This window comes from Tupaia chinensis, unplaced genomic scaffold (genome assembly GCF_000334495.1).
Source record: "Tupaia chinensis unplaced genomic scaffold, TupChi_1.0 Scaffold000017_1, whole genome shotgun sequence".
NCBI classification, from domain to species: Eukaryota; Metazoa; Chordata; class Mammalia; order Scandentia; family Tupaiidae; genus Tupaia; species Tupaia belangeri.
This window is the reverse complement of record NW_006159447.1, coordinates 3,269,874-3,285,930: the sequence shown is the minus strand read 5'-3', so window position 1 is coordinate 3,285,930 and position 16,057 is coordinate 3,269,874. Positions and strand designations below refer to the sequence as shown.

At 42.1% G+C, this 16,057-nt stretch overlaps 1 protein-coding gene across 1 annotated transcript in view; it reads right to left on the bottom strand.

The window, feature by feature from the left end:
* Positions 1-16,057, bottom strand: part of DEPTOR (DEP domain containing MTOR interacting protein) — a 157,739-nt gene that overhangs the window by 19,357 nt on the left and 122,325 nt on the right. Inside the window, exons 9-10 of the mRNA XM_006140060.3 lie at positions 14,419-14,489; positions 9,878-9,977 (exon numbers count right to left, since the gene is read on the bottom strand). Coding sequence (XP_006140122.1) covers positions 9,878-9,977; positions 14,419-14,489 — 171 coding nt within the window. The remainder of the gene's footprint in view (positions 1-9,877; positions 9,978-14,418; positions 14,490-16,057) is intronic.

The window sequence follows — 16,057 nt, the reverse complement described above, 5'->3', positions numbered from 1 at the left end:
TCAGACCATAGCACCATTCTAACTGAAAAGGAGAAGAATTCGAGCTGTGGTGTGGAAGATGAGGAGGATTGAGTGAAAAGCCACCAAAAGAGGATTCTAGGAGGATGGAACAGCAAGTGCAACCTAAGGAGAGGACCGGCTTAAGTAACTAAAAGTTGACAATGGGAGGAGAACAAAAAGGAGAGTAGCAAGGAAGTAAGATTTAAAAGAAAGGTAGAGATCAGATCATGTAGGACTATTTAAATCATAGTAAGGATTTTAGGTTTTATCGTAAATGCAGAGTGAAAGGAATGAAGGATCTCAAGCAGGAGAGTGGCATGATTTCCTTTGCCTGCTAGTTGGGGAATAGATAACAAGGGCACAAAAATAAGTGTAAGAAAACCAATTAGAACCACAGTAGTTCTATTGAAAGATGGTAGTCGTTTGGATTTGGAAAAACAAGCACATTTGAGATACATCTTGGAAGTATCTTGAACGAGAGGGAAAAGAAGAAAGCCAAACATGACTCCTAGGCTGAGCAACTGGGTGGATGGTGATGATTTTTTTTTTTGGAGAGGTTTTTGCTATAGGGCGCATGCGCTCGCCAGACAGACAGAGAGAGACATAGAGACAGAAAGTGAAAAATCACCCCCCAGGGGGGATGGCCACGCCGCAATCCCTTCTCCTCCATTCTCCTCTTGGGATCTTGGGCACGCATGCACACGCGCCCGGCGTGAGTTCCAAGCCATGGTGTCTGGGACGTGAACCGCGGTCGACTTCGTGGGAGTCCAGCAACAGCCATTACGCTAACTGCTGGTTCCCTTTTTTATTTCTTTTTTGTTATTATTATTTTTATTTTTAAATTTTTTTTGGATGGTGATGATATTTACTGAGATGGAAGACACGGAAGAGGAACAGAAATGTGCAAAACAGAGCATTCAATCAACTCAACGTCCAAATTCCTATTCAGTGACCTGACCCTCTGCCAAGTGAATGTTTTCCCATCTCGGCTTTCCAACATTTCACTTGCTCTTACAGGCTTTCCTAGGAGAATAAGCTGAAACTGTAATCCCAGCAATACTTGAGTTCATCTGGCAGGAAAAAAAATGGTGGGCGGACTTAAAAGATTGAGTGGCAAAATGACAGGCTCAACACATGACTTTGTAATCTTCATTGTAATCTCCGTGTGTAATTTTCATAATGAAAACAAACAAAATGTGCTCACATCACAGTTTGTAATTAAATATATGTGCATGTAATGATTATCTATGTGCATTAATATAGTTTGTTATTTACTAGTTACTTATGAGTAATTAATACCTACTTTGTCACTAGACCTGAAGGCCTCAAGGGCCAGAATCTCACTGGATTCACTCACAAATGGATCCCCAGCACCTGCTATCATATACTTTATGCAGCAAGCACTCGACAAATATTTGCTGAAGGATATTTGTATACGTTTTTTCTGGCTGATGGCAAATGATCAATTGTCCCCCAGTATCCATTGTCTCTTTCTCCTTTATTAGCGGAACTCCTCTCTTTTTTCCCCCAGATTTTCTTACCTAAGGATACTTTTAAAACGTATCAAAACCTGCATAGTTTAAAATGGAAATTTTACATCTCTCAGTTCTGGGTGCTGGAAGTGTAAAACAGGGCTATGCTCTCTGACAGTCCAGGGGAGGCGCCTTCCTCGTGTTTTCTAGGTTTTGAAGTTTGCTTGAAACTCTTGCAGATGCCTCATTCTACTCACACGAACATCTTCTCCCTGGGTCTCCACGAAGTCATCTGTGCACATTTGTCCCAATTTCCCCTTTATATAAGAACACCAGCGTGTTGGGTCAGGGCCCACGGTTATCTTAACTCAACTACTTCTGGAAAGCCCCCATTTCCAAATAAGATCACAGTCTGAGGTGCTGGGGGTTAAGATTTCAATATATCTTCTTGGAAGTATCCAATTCAACCCACGACAACCACCCAGAATAAATTCAACCCTTCCCAGACTCTCGCATGTAAGTGTAGCCATGTGTTGTTTTGTTCTATCTAACGGATATAAAAGAAGTAATGTGTGCAATTTCCAGGAAGTGCCTTTAAAGGAAGTATCCTCTTCTTCCAATCTTCCTTCAGAGTAGCTGAAATACACTTCCAGCAGCTCTTTTTGACCAGTCTCTACCATGGAGTGAAGTGGAGACATACAACTGATATACAGTCTCAAGCTGTAGACTTTTTTCTAAGTCATGTCCCAGCAGATACAGTAAAAACACTACCATGTTTATCTTTACCTTCTAAGATATTTGTTAGTCATAGCTACAGACTGAATCGTGTGTCCCCTGACTCACTCCCAACTCATTTGCAGAAGCTCTAACCCCCAATTTGACTGTATTTGGAGAAAGGAAGTATTCAAAGTTAATAAGATCATAAAGGTGGACCCCTGATAAAACTAGTATCCCCATCCTCATGAGAAGAGACACCAGAAAGCTCACTGCACCTTTTTTTTTTTTAAGAGAGATTTTTACTATAGGACACATGCACTTGCCAGAGAGAAAGAGAGACAGAAAGTGAGAAATCACCCCCAGGGCGGATGGTCATGCTGTGATCTCTTCTCCCCCAGTCTCCTCTCAGGATTTTGAGCTCACATGCACATGTGCCCAATGTGACTTTTATGCCACTGGACCTGGGACTCGAACCACTGTTGACTACATGGGAGTCCAGCGACATAACCATTACACTGTCTGCTGGTCCCAAGAGCTCACCCTTTCTATCCACCATTGAGACATAGTAAGAAGGCAGCCTCCTGCAAGCCAGGAAGGGAGCCTCACCCAAATGTGAGCCAGCTGACACCTTGGTCTTGGACTTCCAGTCTCCAGCACTGTAAGGAAATGAATTTCTGTGATGTAAGCCACCCAGTCCAGGCTAGATGTCATGGCAGCCTTAGCTGACGAGGCTGGGCCTGGAAAACTACAGGAGTGTGGCTTTGGAAATAGATGCTAAGTTTGCATTGGGTCATCTGTGAATCTCTTCTAGTGCTGGTCAGTTTAGGGTAGTCTCTATTTGTACACTTGGAAGAAGTGCCAGGAGTTACGTGATTTTAAGAGTCCTCCAAAAGGGGGACAGATTTGGGTTCACAGTAGCTTTTTGAGTTTGGCCTGAAAAAAAAGAGAAGCCTTAGGAGACTTCAGGCTGCCCATTTCTCAGATCTTGCCCTTTTTCTTATCTCCAGGACTCAACATAAAGAAACTAGCATTAAAACCCACATATGATCAGTTTAGAAGTAGCACAGATTGTACCAAGATGTTTCTAAAATCTGCCACTTATTTTCTCTATAGCAGTGACTTTTAATATCAGAGGGCATGTGTGCATGCATGAGAGAGATGAGAGAAAAAGCAAACCCCTCCCTCCCCTATGGCCTGGTCATGCTCTATCCCTCCTCCTCCAGGTCTCCATCCTGCTGGGATTCTGGGCACATGCACATGCATGTCAGGTGTGAAGTCGAGGGACTGGGACTCAAACCCCTATTGTCCATGTGGTGGGATTTGGCTTCCTCTGCACAACATCTAATCACTGTACTATGAGGGCCACCCCGAAATTACTTTTAAAACATCGCAAAAATCATCTTTTTCATCCATGTTGATAGTCATTCCACAGTTTGCTTCTTCAGTGCCTAAACTATCTTGGCTATGTTAATTAGAGACTTGGCCTGCTTGGTTCAGGAGGAAAATACCATGAGATATAGTTTTGTGGCAGGATTGTGAAATCTTTTTCTCTACACATCCTACAATGTGAACGTATCTCCCAAAGTTCATGGCTGGAAACTTAATCATCAGTATAGCAGTGCTGGGAGATGGGGCCTAATAAGAGGTGATCAGGCCAGAGGCCTCTGCTCTCACTGTTGGATGACTGCTGTTATCACAGGAGTGGGTTAGTTATGGAGAAAGTGAGCAGATTATAAAAGCAAGTTTGGCCCCTTTGTGGTCTCATTTTCTCTTGCCCTTCCAACTTTGTCCCTGGAATGACACAGCATGAATCCTTCACAGAAGCTAGCACCATGTTCTTGGATATATCAGCCTCCAGAACTGTGAGCCAAATAAACTGTCCATTATAAACCACGTGGTTCATGGTATTCTGTTACATGACTATAAAACAGACTAAGATGAGATAAAAAATAGGAATTTTTGCAAGTAGAAAAATTAATATAATGGCTACTAATTCTTTATTCTGACTCAGACAGTTCTGTTTCTATATAAACATGCAAAGAAACAAACAAAGAGGCCCAGTAAGCCCACATCCATCAATTCATCACAGCAGGAAATAAGAAAAGAAGCCAGGAGTCTTGAAATCCCTCTGAGACTTGGCACGGGGTAGCATGAAAATTTGAATACTGTTTCTCACAGGATTTAATTATTCCCACAAGAAAAAAAAAAAAAAAAAACCTTTCCAGAAAAGAGCAAAGATATTGTTTGTTCCTTGTTTGTTAATGTAGCTCAAATTCCTCCAGAGCCTGAAGGTTAAATGGTTTGCTCTGACAAGTGTTTGATTAAACTAACAAAAGTGACTGGGATTTTTTACATGGATGACCCTGCAAAATCCAGTTCTGACCTCATAATGAACAGGTGCCAAAAATAAAAATTATTTATTTGATCTCCTTCAAGTCAATCCAGGTGAACAGATGACCACACTAACAATGAATTATAAATAGAATATCAATCTCTTTGCAGGAGGCATGAAAATCATGCATCTATGAGCAGTGGTCTGAAGATACAGTTTTTTGCGATATGTCACCTATTGGGCTCTGCCTCCTACAGTTGCAGCTTTTGGACTAATATTAGATCATTGGGACAATCATGACACGTTTTTCTGTGCAATAATGTGTCATGACTTCCAAGACAACCCAATACAATAGAAAGCAGGTGGATTTAGGGGCAGAGAAACCAGATTTGAATCTAACTGTCACAACTAGGTGACCTCAGGAAAGGGTCTCAGTTTCCTTATTTGTAAAGTAGGGAGAACACTATTGCTGTGGTTTCAATATGTTTTGTCTCCTCTAAAACTCAGGTTGAAATTTGATTGCCTTCGTGATAATATTGAGAACTGAACCTTCAGAAAGTGGGGACTGGGGTCAGCAGAGGGCTTAGTGGTTTTGTTGCTGGACTCCCACATGGTCGACTGTGGTTTGAGTCCCCAACCCAGTAGCTTGAAAATCATGCCAGGTGTGTGTGCATGCGTGACCAAGAATCCCAGAAAGAGAATGGAGGAGAAGGGATTGCAGTGGGGCCATCCCTTCAAGGGGGTGATTTCTCACTTTCCCTCTCACTGTCTCTGTCTCTCTCTGACTCTTCAGCAAGCACATGCATCCCAAGGCCTTTCTCACAGAGTCAGTTAGTTCACATAAGGGAGTTGCTACAAAGTAGTCCTCCCCATCATGTTTGGTTGGCTCCCCTTCCATTGCTTTGTAATGTTTTGACACAGTGCAGAATCCTCATCAGAATTCTAACCTTTCCAGTCCATAGAAACATGAGTTAAGTAAACCTCTTTTCTTTGTAAATTACCTAGTCTCAGGTATTCTATTTATAGCAACAGAAATAGATTAAGACAACTATTTAGCCACTTTTGAAAGTTGTTGCAACAATTAAAAAGATCATTTGTGTGAAACAGGTGGGGCTACAATGCAGGTGGTCAACAGTGAATTCCTTAGCTTTTCTATGAAAGTACTGGTTCACTGGGTTATTCAGTAAATTTCCTTCCAACACTGACTAAATGTCAGCGATTGTGCTAGCTATTGGGAATTCAGTAGTTAAGACAGATAAAGGACCTACATGTTGGGGACTACTAAAGACACATAGACAACACACAGATAAATACATATTGTCCAATCTGATAAATATTGTGGAGAAAATAAAATAGGTGTTCTGGACTGAATATTTTTGTATTCTCAAAATTCACATGTTGAAATCCTAATCCCCATTGATGATTTGGGAAGGTGGGTCCTTGGGGAGGTAATTAAGCCAAGAGAATGGTTCTCATGAATGAAATTAGTGCCTTCATAATTAGAGATGGAAGAAATTGCTCTATTTCCCATGCTCTTTGTCTTATGAGGAACAGCAAGAAGACAACCCTCTGAAACTAGGAAACAGGCCCTCAGACAACAGATCTGCCATTGCTTTGATCTTGAACTTCCCAAGCAAATATTCGCTATTTAAACCATCGTGATATTTTAACAAATAAGAAACAACAACGATGACAAAAACAAACAAAAAAAACCAAAACAAAAAACCCAAGGTGATATGGAAATGAGAAACTTGATAAAGATAGGGAGTATAATGTAGAGAAGAAATCCCCAACCTTCCCAGCACCAGGAACCCACCTTGTGGAAGAATATCTGTTCACGGAGGGGACAAGGGGAAGGGGTTGGTCCTGGGATAACCCAAGTACACCATGTCACCGTTTACCCCATTTCCTCTACTACAACTACATTGCAATATGCAAGGAAACAACAACAGGGTTCGTGTTCTCATGGGAATCCAGTATCACCACTGATCTGCCAGGAGGTAGAGTCCAAGTGGCAATGCCAGCAATGGGGAGCAGCTGCAAACACAGACAAAATCCTGATGTACAGTCCAGGCCAGGGAGAAGGGGTGACCAATAGGCCATAGACTGGCACCAGTCAATGGCCTGGGGTTCGGGGACCCTTGTCATAGAGTATTAAAGAAAAAATTAACATTTAATTAGAAACTTGGACAATGAAACCATGGTGTTTAGAGTGGCTGGATCCCACATGGCTGAATGAGCAGTTTGAGTCTTGGACCCAGCAGCCTGAAAAGCATGCCAGGTGGCCCCAAATACCAAAAGGAGGGAGAAATAGGGGAGAAGGGATTGAGGTGTGACCACCCCTCATGGGGAGTGCTTCTCATATTTCCCCTCTGTCCATCTCTAGTGATTATATAAACCTTCTGGCAAATTGGAAAAGACAAGCAAACAAAAAATACATCTCTAATCACAAAACTTCAGGATAGGACATTTTGCTGAGCCAGAGAGCTGCATAATATAATTATGGAAATACTGCTCTAAGAAAATCTGTACTGCTCCACAATATATGAAAATCGTTGTATACCTCCTGAGAAACTAAAAATATAACCATATAAAGTATTAGCTTACAAAACTGAAAAAAAAAAACATATAGCATATAATCTCTTTGGCTATCTATATTAAAGAACTAATTATCTAGTCAACTAATGATGTCTACAATGATTGTGCATGTTAATCAATAAAGATGGACTAAAATCAATGAAATTTGCTGTACACTTGGCTAAGCAAAACAAGGTGTTTAGCTGCAATGTGAATCCATGTTCCCTCAAAGGAAATGTGCTTTAAGCCAAAGCCACATGCGAGTGAGTGCATGCTCAGAACTGAAGCACTGTGCCAAAAATAATTTATACTAGGTACTTTACTGTGGAAATAAAATACAAAATCCTTCCCACGGCCAAGAGTTCCATTAGAAAATGAAAAATTCACCCTCGGCACAGATTCAAGTACTCACCCTGTACAATCCTGGCCAACTTTTCTGCTCTGGGTTTCTTTGGTGCTATGCCTACTGCAGCAGAAGATACGAAGAGTCTCTCACACAGATCACCTCAGTCAATGAAGCTTCTGAAGCTGTTCCAAAGTACAGGAGCTGGCAGGCCTGTGCCTCCCCAATGTGAACGAGGTGTTATAGTAAGGGGGCACTCAGTCCCAAATCAAGCCAGCACTGATTACCAGACTGGCAGTAAAGGTGCTCTTTACTCTCTAGAGTCATTCTCAGATGCCCACCATTTTTTTTTCTAGTATGTAAATGGATGCCAGAGGACCCATGCTGGAAACCAGTGTGGTGGAAATACAAGCCATGCCTATAGCAGCAGGGCTTTACTGCTCTGGGAAGAGGATGAGAGAGGATGAAAGCATTGAATGCATAAATAGAAGTCACCTTCTGCTTGCAAGCTATCTGCTTCCTCCCTTGTTCTCAGATATTCAAGACACAAATATCCTCTGTGAAGTGTTTGACAGGGGACAAAACAAACTATTAGATAAAGATGCTTTGAAGCAGAAAACTGATGCTTTCATCATCCTCTTACATAAGATTTCTGTGTAAATAAAACCCATGTATATACATATATATGCATACAAGAAGTCCAGAAGGACTAGACATATATTTGACTAGACATATTTTATTTATAAGTCAAAATATTAACAGTATTACAGGGCCAGTCGGTGGTATGGTGAGTAAGGCAGTTGGATCCCATAAAGCTAACTGTGCAGTTTGAGTCCTGGACCCTGAAGCTTGGATAAAACACCAAGTTCGTGTACCTCCATGTCCAAAATCCCTAAAGGAGAGATGGAGGGGAAGGGATAGTAGTTTGACCATGCATGTCCATGGGAAGTGTTTCCTCATATCCTCTTGTTCTCTCTCTCTTTCTGTCTCTGGTGTGTGCATAGAACCTCTGGCAAAAATAACCCCCCCAAAAACAGTATTACAATTTATTGTATGTTAATTATGCTTTAATAAAGCTGCTTATGGGGACCAGCAGTTGGCATAGTGGCTATATCACTGGACTCCTATGTAGTCGACTGTGGTTCAAGTCCCAGAGTTGGTGGCTTAAACTTACACTGGGCATGCATGTGTGTGCCCAAGATCCCAAGAGGAGAATAGAGGAGAAGGGATTGTGGTGTGGCCATTCCCCTGGGGGTTAATTTCTCACTTTCTGTCTCTCTGTCTCTCTCTGACTTTCTGGCGAGTGCACGCACCATATAGCAAAATCTCTCTAATTTAAAAAATAATAATAAATAAATAAAGCTGCTTATGTTAATAGTATTATAGTTATCTCTGAGTTAGTAAACATTACACGGAATTTTTTTTCTGCTTGTCTATTATCCAAATTTCTTGACTATATATGCATTACTTTAGTACTAAAAATATGTAGTGGTGGAACCAGCAGTTAGCGTAATGGCTATGTTGCTGGACTCCCACGTAGTCGACCGCGGTTTGTGTCCCGGACCCGGTGGCTTAAAACTCACGCCGGGCGCATGTGCGTGCGTGCCCAAGATCCCAAGAGGAGAATGGAGGAGAAGGGATTGCAGCGTGACCATCCCCCCTGGGGGTGATTTCTCGCTTTCTGTCTCTATGTCTCTCTCTGTCTGTCTGGCGAGCGCACGTGCCCTACAGTGAAAATCTCTCCAAAAAAAAAAAAAAATATATATATATGTAGTGGTTATTTTCGAAAATCTCATGCAATAAATTGAATGTTATTTGTGTAGCTCTTTGTACTCAATGTTTAATCTCTAAAACAGCTGAGGGAAATATTATGTTTGTTGTTTCAGACAGGAGGAAGTAGGCTCTGAGCTGTTCCAAAACTTTTGCAAGTGAAAAAGCGAGTGACTAGCACATTCAAGACATAATCCAAAGCTCCTCTTTCCAATTCCATGACTTTTGTTTTCTTTTTCTCATTCTGTGGTATTTCTTATGTCTAGTATGTATTACTGGCTGCATAAACCTCCAGGGAATATACCTTGCATGGAACAGAGGTGGTAAAATTAGATAAGATTTTAAGCAAAAAAAGGATATATATATATTCAAACTCAGTATTGGTTAAGGAGAAAAATGTGAAAAATGGGGTAGCTTTGGAGACTACAAAAGCAAAGGCAGAACGGTCTCTCTTGCTATATCACATGCTGTTGGCTTTATTTCAACCCATACTTGAAGTGCAAAGAGAGTGTGTCAAAAATGGGACCAACAGTGTTAGGGAGAGCCAAGTACAGATAACACCAAACCATGAAATAAGGTGTTTAGACCCAAGTAAGAATCACAGCCAATTTGACTTGAAGAACTCAGGACAGATATGAAAGAGGGTGTGAAGAGACCAATTAGTACCTTCTGCTGCAGCTGCAGGACCACTGGGGTCCACGGCCTGGATGTGGCATGGCTTACTTCCTCGTACCACAAAGCCCCAGCCAACTGCGTCACCAACAATCTAGGGAGGAATACCACAATTAGCAATCAACAGACAGTCCCTGGCACCGCGCCTGTCCCTCAAGAGAGAGAACACGCCTGACTCAGTATGGGCCACGACATATCTTCCTCCATCTCATGTCTACCCTGCCAGGGAATTGGAACACTTTGCTTCTGTAACATAGACATCTCTCTGTGGAAAATGTGGTCAAGAAATTTAACCTGCTTGGCAGAAAGAAGCTGCTTCTGGGAGAACACAACTCAGTAAACAGCTGGCAGAGTGCCTCTTTCTTGGGCTGCTATACAACTTAATATCAGACTCCAATAGCAGTGTTAGAAGATCTTAGAAAAAAACTGTTGTAATATCTCTCCGGATACAATTTCTACTCCAAGTTTGTTCTTTTCCCTTGGATCCACAGGACATATCCTTGATTTTGTCACATGGTTGAGGTTTAGAGAAACAAATTACTAATGACGGGAAATATGAAGAGTCTTGGTTTTCTTGATACACAATTTTCTCTACCAAGAAAATAAAGGGAAAAGTACATAAAGTTCACAATTTACAAGTAGACGCTGACCCAAAAGTTGTTTGGAACAGGAGCAAGCTTTTCCCTATAGAAGAAACCATTACTAGAACTGGTCGTTACATTCTCTGGGCAGCTCCCAGACATGTCTCTACCACATACCCCAACTGATAAACAGATGAAACACATTCATGGTCAACTAGTACAATGTTGGCCTTGAAATTAAAATTCCCAGGGCTGGCCCTGCAGCCTAGTGGTTAAGGCAGACAGATCCCACATGGCTGACTGCAGTCGGAATCCCAACCTAAATAGCTTGAAAACATGTTGTGTACATGCAGCAGATCCTGAGAGGATGGAGAAAGGAAAAAGAGAGATGGCAGCATAACCACTCTTCATGGGCAAGAGGGAAGGATTCCTCTTTCTCTTTCTCTCTTTAATGAGTGCTCACACCCTCTGGTAACTTTAAAGAATTATTTTAATTTAATTTTATTTATAATTATTCTTTTTTTTAATATTTCCAGATAGATACAGAGAGAGAGAGAGAGAGAAAGAGAAGGGAAGTGAAAAAGCAAGTCTTCAGGTCCAGGACTTGAACCACAGTCACCCATGTGGGAGTCCAGCACCCTTAACCACCATACCACCTGCCATAACCCCCTGTGGTAACTTAAAAGAAAAAAAAAGCCCAAAATAAATATTTAAAAAAATAGGGAACCAGCAGTTAGCGTAATGGCTCTGTCGCTGGACTCCCATGTAGTTGACCATGGTTCGCATCCCGGACCCAGTGGCTTAAAACTCACGCCGGGCGCGTGTGTGTGCGTGCCCAAGATCCCGAGAGGAGAATGGAGGAGAAGGGATTGCGGCGTGGCCATCCCCCCTGGGGGTGATTTCTCGCTTTCTGTCTCTCTGTCTCTCTCTGTCTGGCGAGCGCATGCGCCCTCTAGCAAAAACCTCTCCAAACAAAAAAAATAGAATAACTGGGGACCAGCAGTTAGTGTAATGGCTATGTCGCTGGACTCCCACATAGTCGACTGTGGTTCGAGTCCCGGACACAGTGGCTTAAACTCACACTGGGTGCGTGTGCGTGAATGCCCAAGATCCTGAGAGGAGAATGGAGAAGGGATTATGGCATGGCCATCTTCCCTGGAGGGTGATTTCTCACTTTCTGTCTCTCTGTCTCTCTCTGTCTTTCTGGGAACGCCTCCAAAAAAAATCCCTGAAAAAAAAAAAAAAAAAAAAAAAAAAAAAGAATAACTGTCTCTTGAATGCTGGAGATGAAGGAAAAAGCAGGGAATCAAGTGGAAATTTTTATGAAAATTCTCATGAAAGTATTTAGATATTCAGTGACTTTAAGGTTTCTATTATTCATTTATTATACCTAATTTCACTTCCCAATGGACAGTTTACCTTATTTTCCTGGTACAGACATATTATCAATATCTTTCTCATATTAATCCTTCAGTGCTCAGAATGTGAAGCAGTGCTTGACAAATCTGTGCTTTGTGAATGAGTGTGGAAAGATTTTTAATGGGAGAAAAGTTAGAAGACAGAAGGAAAGAGAAGTATTCTGATGAGGATGTCAATGTAGATCTGAGGGGATTGGTAGAAGAGGGCAAAGAAAGGGAGGTGGGCGAAGTAACGTCAATAAGAATACTGATTCTGTTAGAAGAAACCCAATGGAAGCAAAGAGAGGCAGAAGGAAGACCGAGGAGCCTTCAAGAAGGGGCAGGTCCTCAGGAGCTGCTTATGGGCATTACTACTTTGGGTGTCTTTGTGAGATTAGGTAGATAGTCATACATGAGCAGAGAGGGGGAGGGTCTAGAGGCCCATAGCGGAAATGCCATATACTGCCCTTTTAGCTGTTTTGCAGCCAAGAACATCCTGCTACTCAAGATAGGGGGCAACACAGAAGCACTTACATAACTTGGAGCATGCTCTGTATTGAAGTTGAGGAGCTTATATAACTGGAAAGGAGCTTATGTAGCTCAGAGCATGCTCAGTGCTGAGGCTGGTTGCCCTCAAGTAACCTTTAACTCATTAACATATTATTTGTATGGACTAGTGGGAAATTGTTCTATAACAAGGCTCAACTGAGCATATACTGATGTAAAAGGGGGAGAAGCCAAGATACAATAGCAACAATTCAGAAACCTGGGACCAGTAGATGGTGTAATGGTTACATTCAGTGATTGTGGTTCGAGTCCTGGATCCAGTGGCTTGAAACTCACGCCAGGTGCATGTGCATGCATGCCCAAAATCTTGAGAGGAGACTGGAGGAAACAAATTGAGGCATGGCCATCCCCGCTGGGGGATGACATTCTGCTTCTATTTCTCTCTCTCTCTAGCAAGTGCTCATGCCCTATAGCAAAAATCTCTAAAAAATTTAAAAACAAAAAAACAAAACAAACAACCAGAAACCTGAATGCTGGTATTCACCCTTGGAACCAGTCTTACCTCTCAGGAGTATACTTTCACTGTCATTTTCAAACCCTTCTTTGTACTTTCCCTTTACCCTGCTATAAAACTTTGTTGTTCCTCTATCTGACCTTCTCTTGGCTGGATTCTTTCTTTCAAGAAGACAAGAACCAAGTTATTTCTCTCCATGCTAACACAGTCATCCCTCAAGTATGCTGGTCTTGTTTAAAAGCACTGTTCCTTATCTTGGTGGTTAGTTTTGAGTGTCAACTTGACTAAGGAATACTTAAAAACTTAGTAAAGCATTACTCTGGGTGTACCCATGGAAGTGTTTTCAGGAAGGATTAACATATTAGCTTGAGTAGACTTGGTAGAGAAGCTCCACCCTTAATGTGGGCAGGTATGACCCAATTAAGGAGAGAATACATACAGAAGACAATAAGCCTCTTTTGAGAGAGAGCAAGAGACTTCTGTTGTCTCAGGCATCCAAACTCAGGACTCCTCTGCCTTCAGATTCCAGGGTCTACACCAACGGCTCCTCAGGTTCTCAGGCTTTCAGCCTCAGCCTGAGTTATATCATCAGCTTCCCTGCCTCTCAGGCCTTCAGACTTGGACTGAGTCATCCTACCAGAATCCCATGATCCCTAGCTTGCAAGTGGCCTTTAGTGGGAATTCTCAGCACCGAAAGTCCCATGAGCTTCTTGCCCCAATAAAGTCTGTCTGCCTGCCTGTCTGTCTGTCTATCTATCTATCTATCTATCTATCTATCTATCTATCTATCTATCTATCTATCATCTATCTAGATCTATCTACCTACCTGTTTATCTGTCTATATCCTATAGGTTCTGTCTCCCTAGAGAACACTGACTCATGGTACAACAATTTATACCAGAGTTTTCTTTCTCTACCTGAAGACTTCCCTAATGCCTTAAATTAGTCTTAAAAATAACTCTAATATGGAAAGAATTGTTGGTATTTCTGGGACCTCAAAATTTGTAATTACATTAGAATAAGTCCGTAATGAAAATCTTTGAAAACATGCACACACATCACAACAATTTAAAATTGGGTCCAGCAAATGGTTTAACTGTTATATTGCTAGATTCCCACATGGCTGACCACAGTTTGAGTCTCGACCTGGTGACTTGAAAATCATGTAGAGTACATGTACACATGTGCCCAAGCTCTCAGGAGGAGAATGGAGGAGAAGGGATTGCAGTGTGTCATCCCACCTGGGAGGTGATTTCTCACTTTCCCTCTCACTTTCTCTGTTTCTCTCTCTCTGGCAAGCACATGAGCCCTAAGGCAAAAACCTTTTTTTAAAAAAATGTAGTATTCATAATGAAACATGATAAACCCTAATACATTTTAGTACTTTAGGGTCAAGAAAGCCTATGATTTTAAATATGCTGAAAACAAAAGAAAAATTAGGAAAAAGTTTCCAATTCAGTACATGAAGCTATACACGGACACACGGACATGAATCAGGAAAATGTGCAGCACCAGAGCAAAGCCAAACAAACCTACCGTGAACGTCTTCCTTGCATATGGTGCCCCGGGCGTCAGGAGTTCCTCAGAAGTGACAGGCCTCTTCAGCACTGCAAGACAGACATAGTGTCCAGGAGTCAACTTCCAAGTCCTTCATTCAATCAGCAGGCACTTACAGAACACCTCGTATGCGACCATTAATGAACAAAAGCAGCTCAGATCACTACTTTACAGTTTATACTCTAGCCAAGTGGACAGAAAATATCAGCAAACATAAATAACTCCAAACCTAACTTATAGAAATATGGGAGAAGGGGCCAGCAAGTGGTGTGGTGGTTAAGGTGCTGGAATTCCCACATGGCCGACCACGGTTCCAGTCCAGGACCTCGCGGCATCTCTCTCTCTCTCTCTCTGTCTTTTTCTGGCAAAACTCATGTGAAAATAATAATAATAATAATAAAGCTAAATAAATTTTAAAAAAAAGACATGTGGGGGAAGAAAAAGAAAAGAGAAGAGGAGAGGCAGGAAGGGAGAAGAGGGGAGGGGACAGGTGAGAAGAGGAGAGAAAAGGGGGGAGTGTCCAGGGTAAGGATAAAGGGGAGGGTTGACATATTGTGTGTGTTAACACACATATATCTATATTTACAATTAATCACTATACATCTTTACAGTGTACAACATGGTTTCTCCCACCATGAATACAGTGCATATCAGTCATGACAAAGACCTTACCACATACATTATCATCAACGAATAACTTTTAATTTTTTTCTATACATAAAAAATTATCCTATTTCTTTTAAATCTTTTTTTTTTTTTTTTTTTTTTTTTTTTTTTTTTTGGCTATAGTGTGTGTGCACTTGCCAGAAAGACAGAAAGACATAGAGACAGAAAGCAAGAAATCATCCCCCAGGGGGGAATGGCCACGTCATAATCCCTTCTCCTCCGTTCTCCTCTGGGGAGCTTGGGAACACACACACACACGTGACTGGCGTGAGTTTAAGCCACCGGGTCCGAGACTCTAATCGCGGTCGACTGCATGGGAGTCCAGCGACATGGCCATTACACTAACTGCTGGTCCCTGCCTGGCGTAAGTTTTAAGCAACTGAGTCAGGGATTCAAACCGCAGTAGACTATTTGGGAAACCAGTGATGTAACCATTATACCATCTGCTGGTCCCACATAATTAAGTTTAAACACAGGCCAGTGCTCACATACTCAGCCTCTGTACCACATTGTCCATCCGGTGCTGTCTCTATGAGAAGAAAGGACTCAGGCCCTCCTGAGGGTGTGGTGTACTATCCTAAAACCCCTGTTCCCATGCAGTCACCATCATTGTCCAGAGACAACAGCCAATATCTGACTTGCCAACTCTCTAAAAATCACAAATAACGAACTTCCTCATTGATCTAGTGCTCACTAAGAAAGCTGTCACCGCTGCCCAGAACAGCAAGTGGATACAGAGACAGGGTCCATTCAAGCCAAGTTATGTAGACATCATGACCTTGAAGTGCCACATTGGAGGGTGGGAGGGGGAGAAATGAGCAAGGCCGAGGCCTCACCTGGCCAGCATCCAATTCCCTTTGCTGGCAGCATCCAGAGATCAGATGTCAGTCCTGGAATGAGGGCACGGCAGGATGACCCACCAGGCAGCTGGGCTCGCCTGCTGGGTACATGT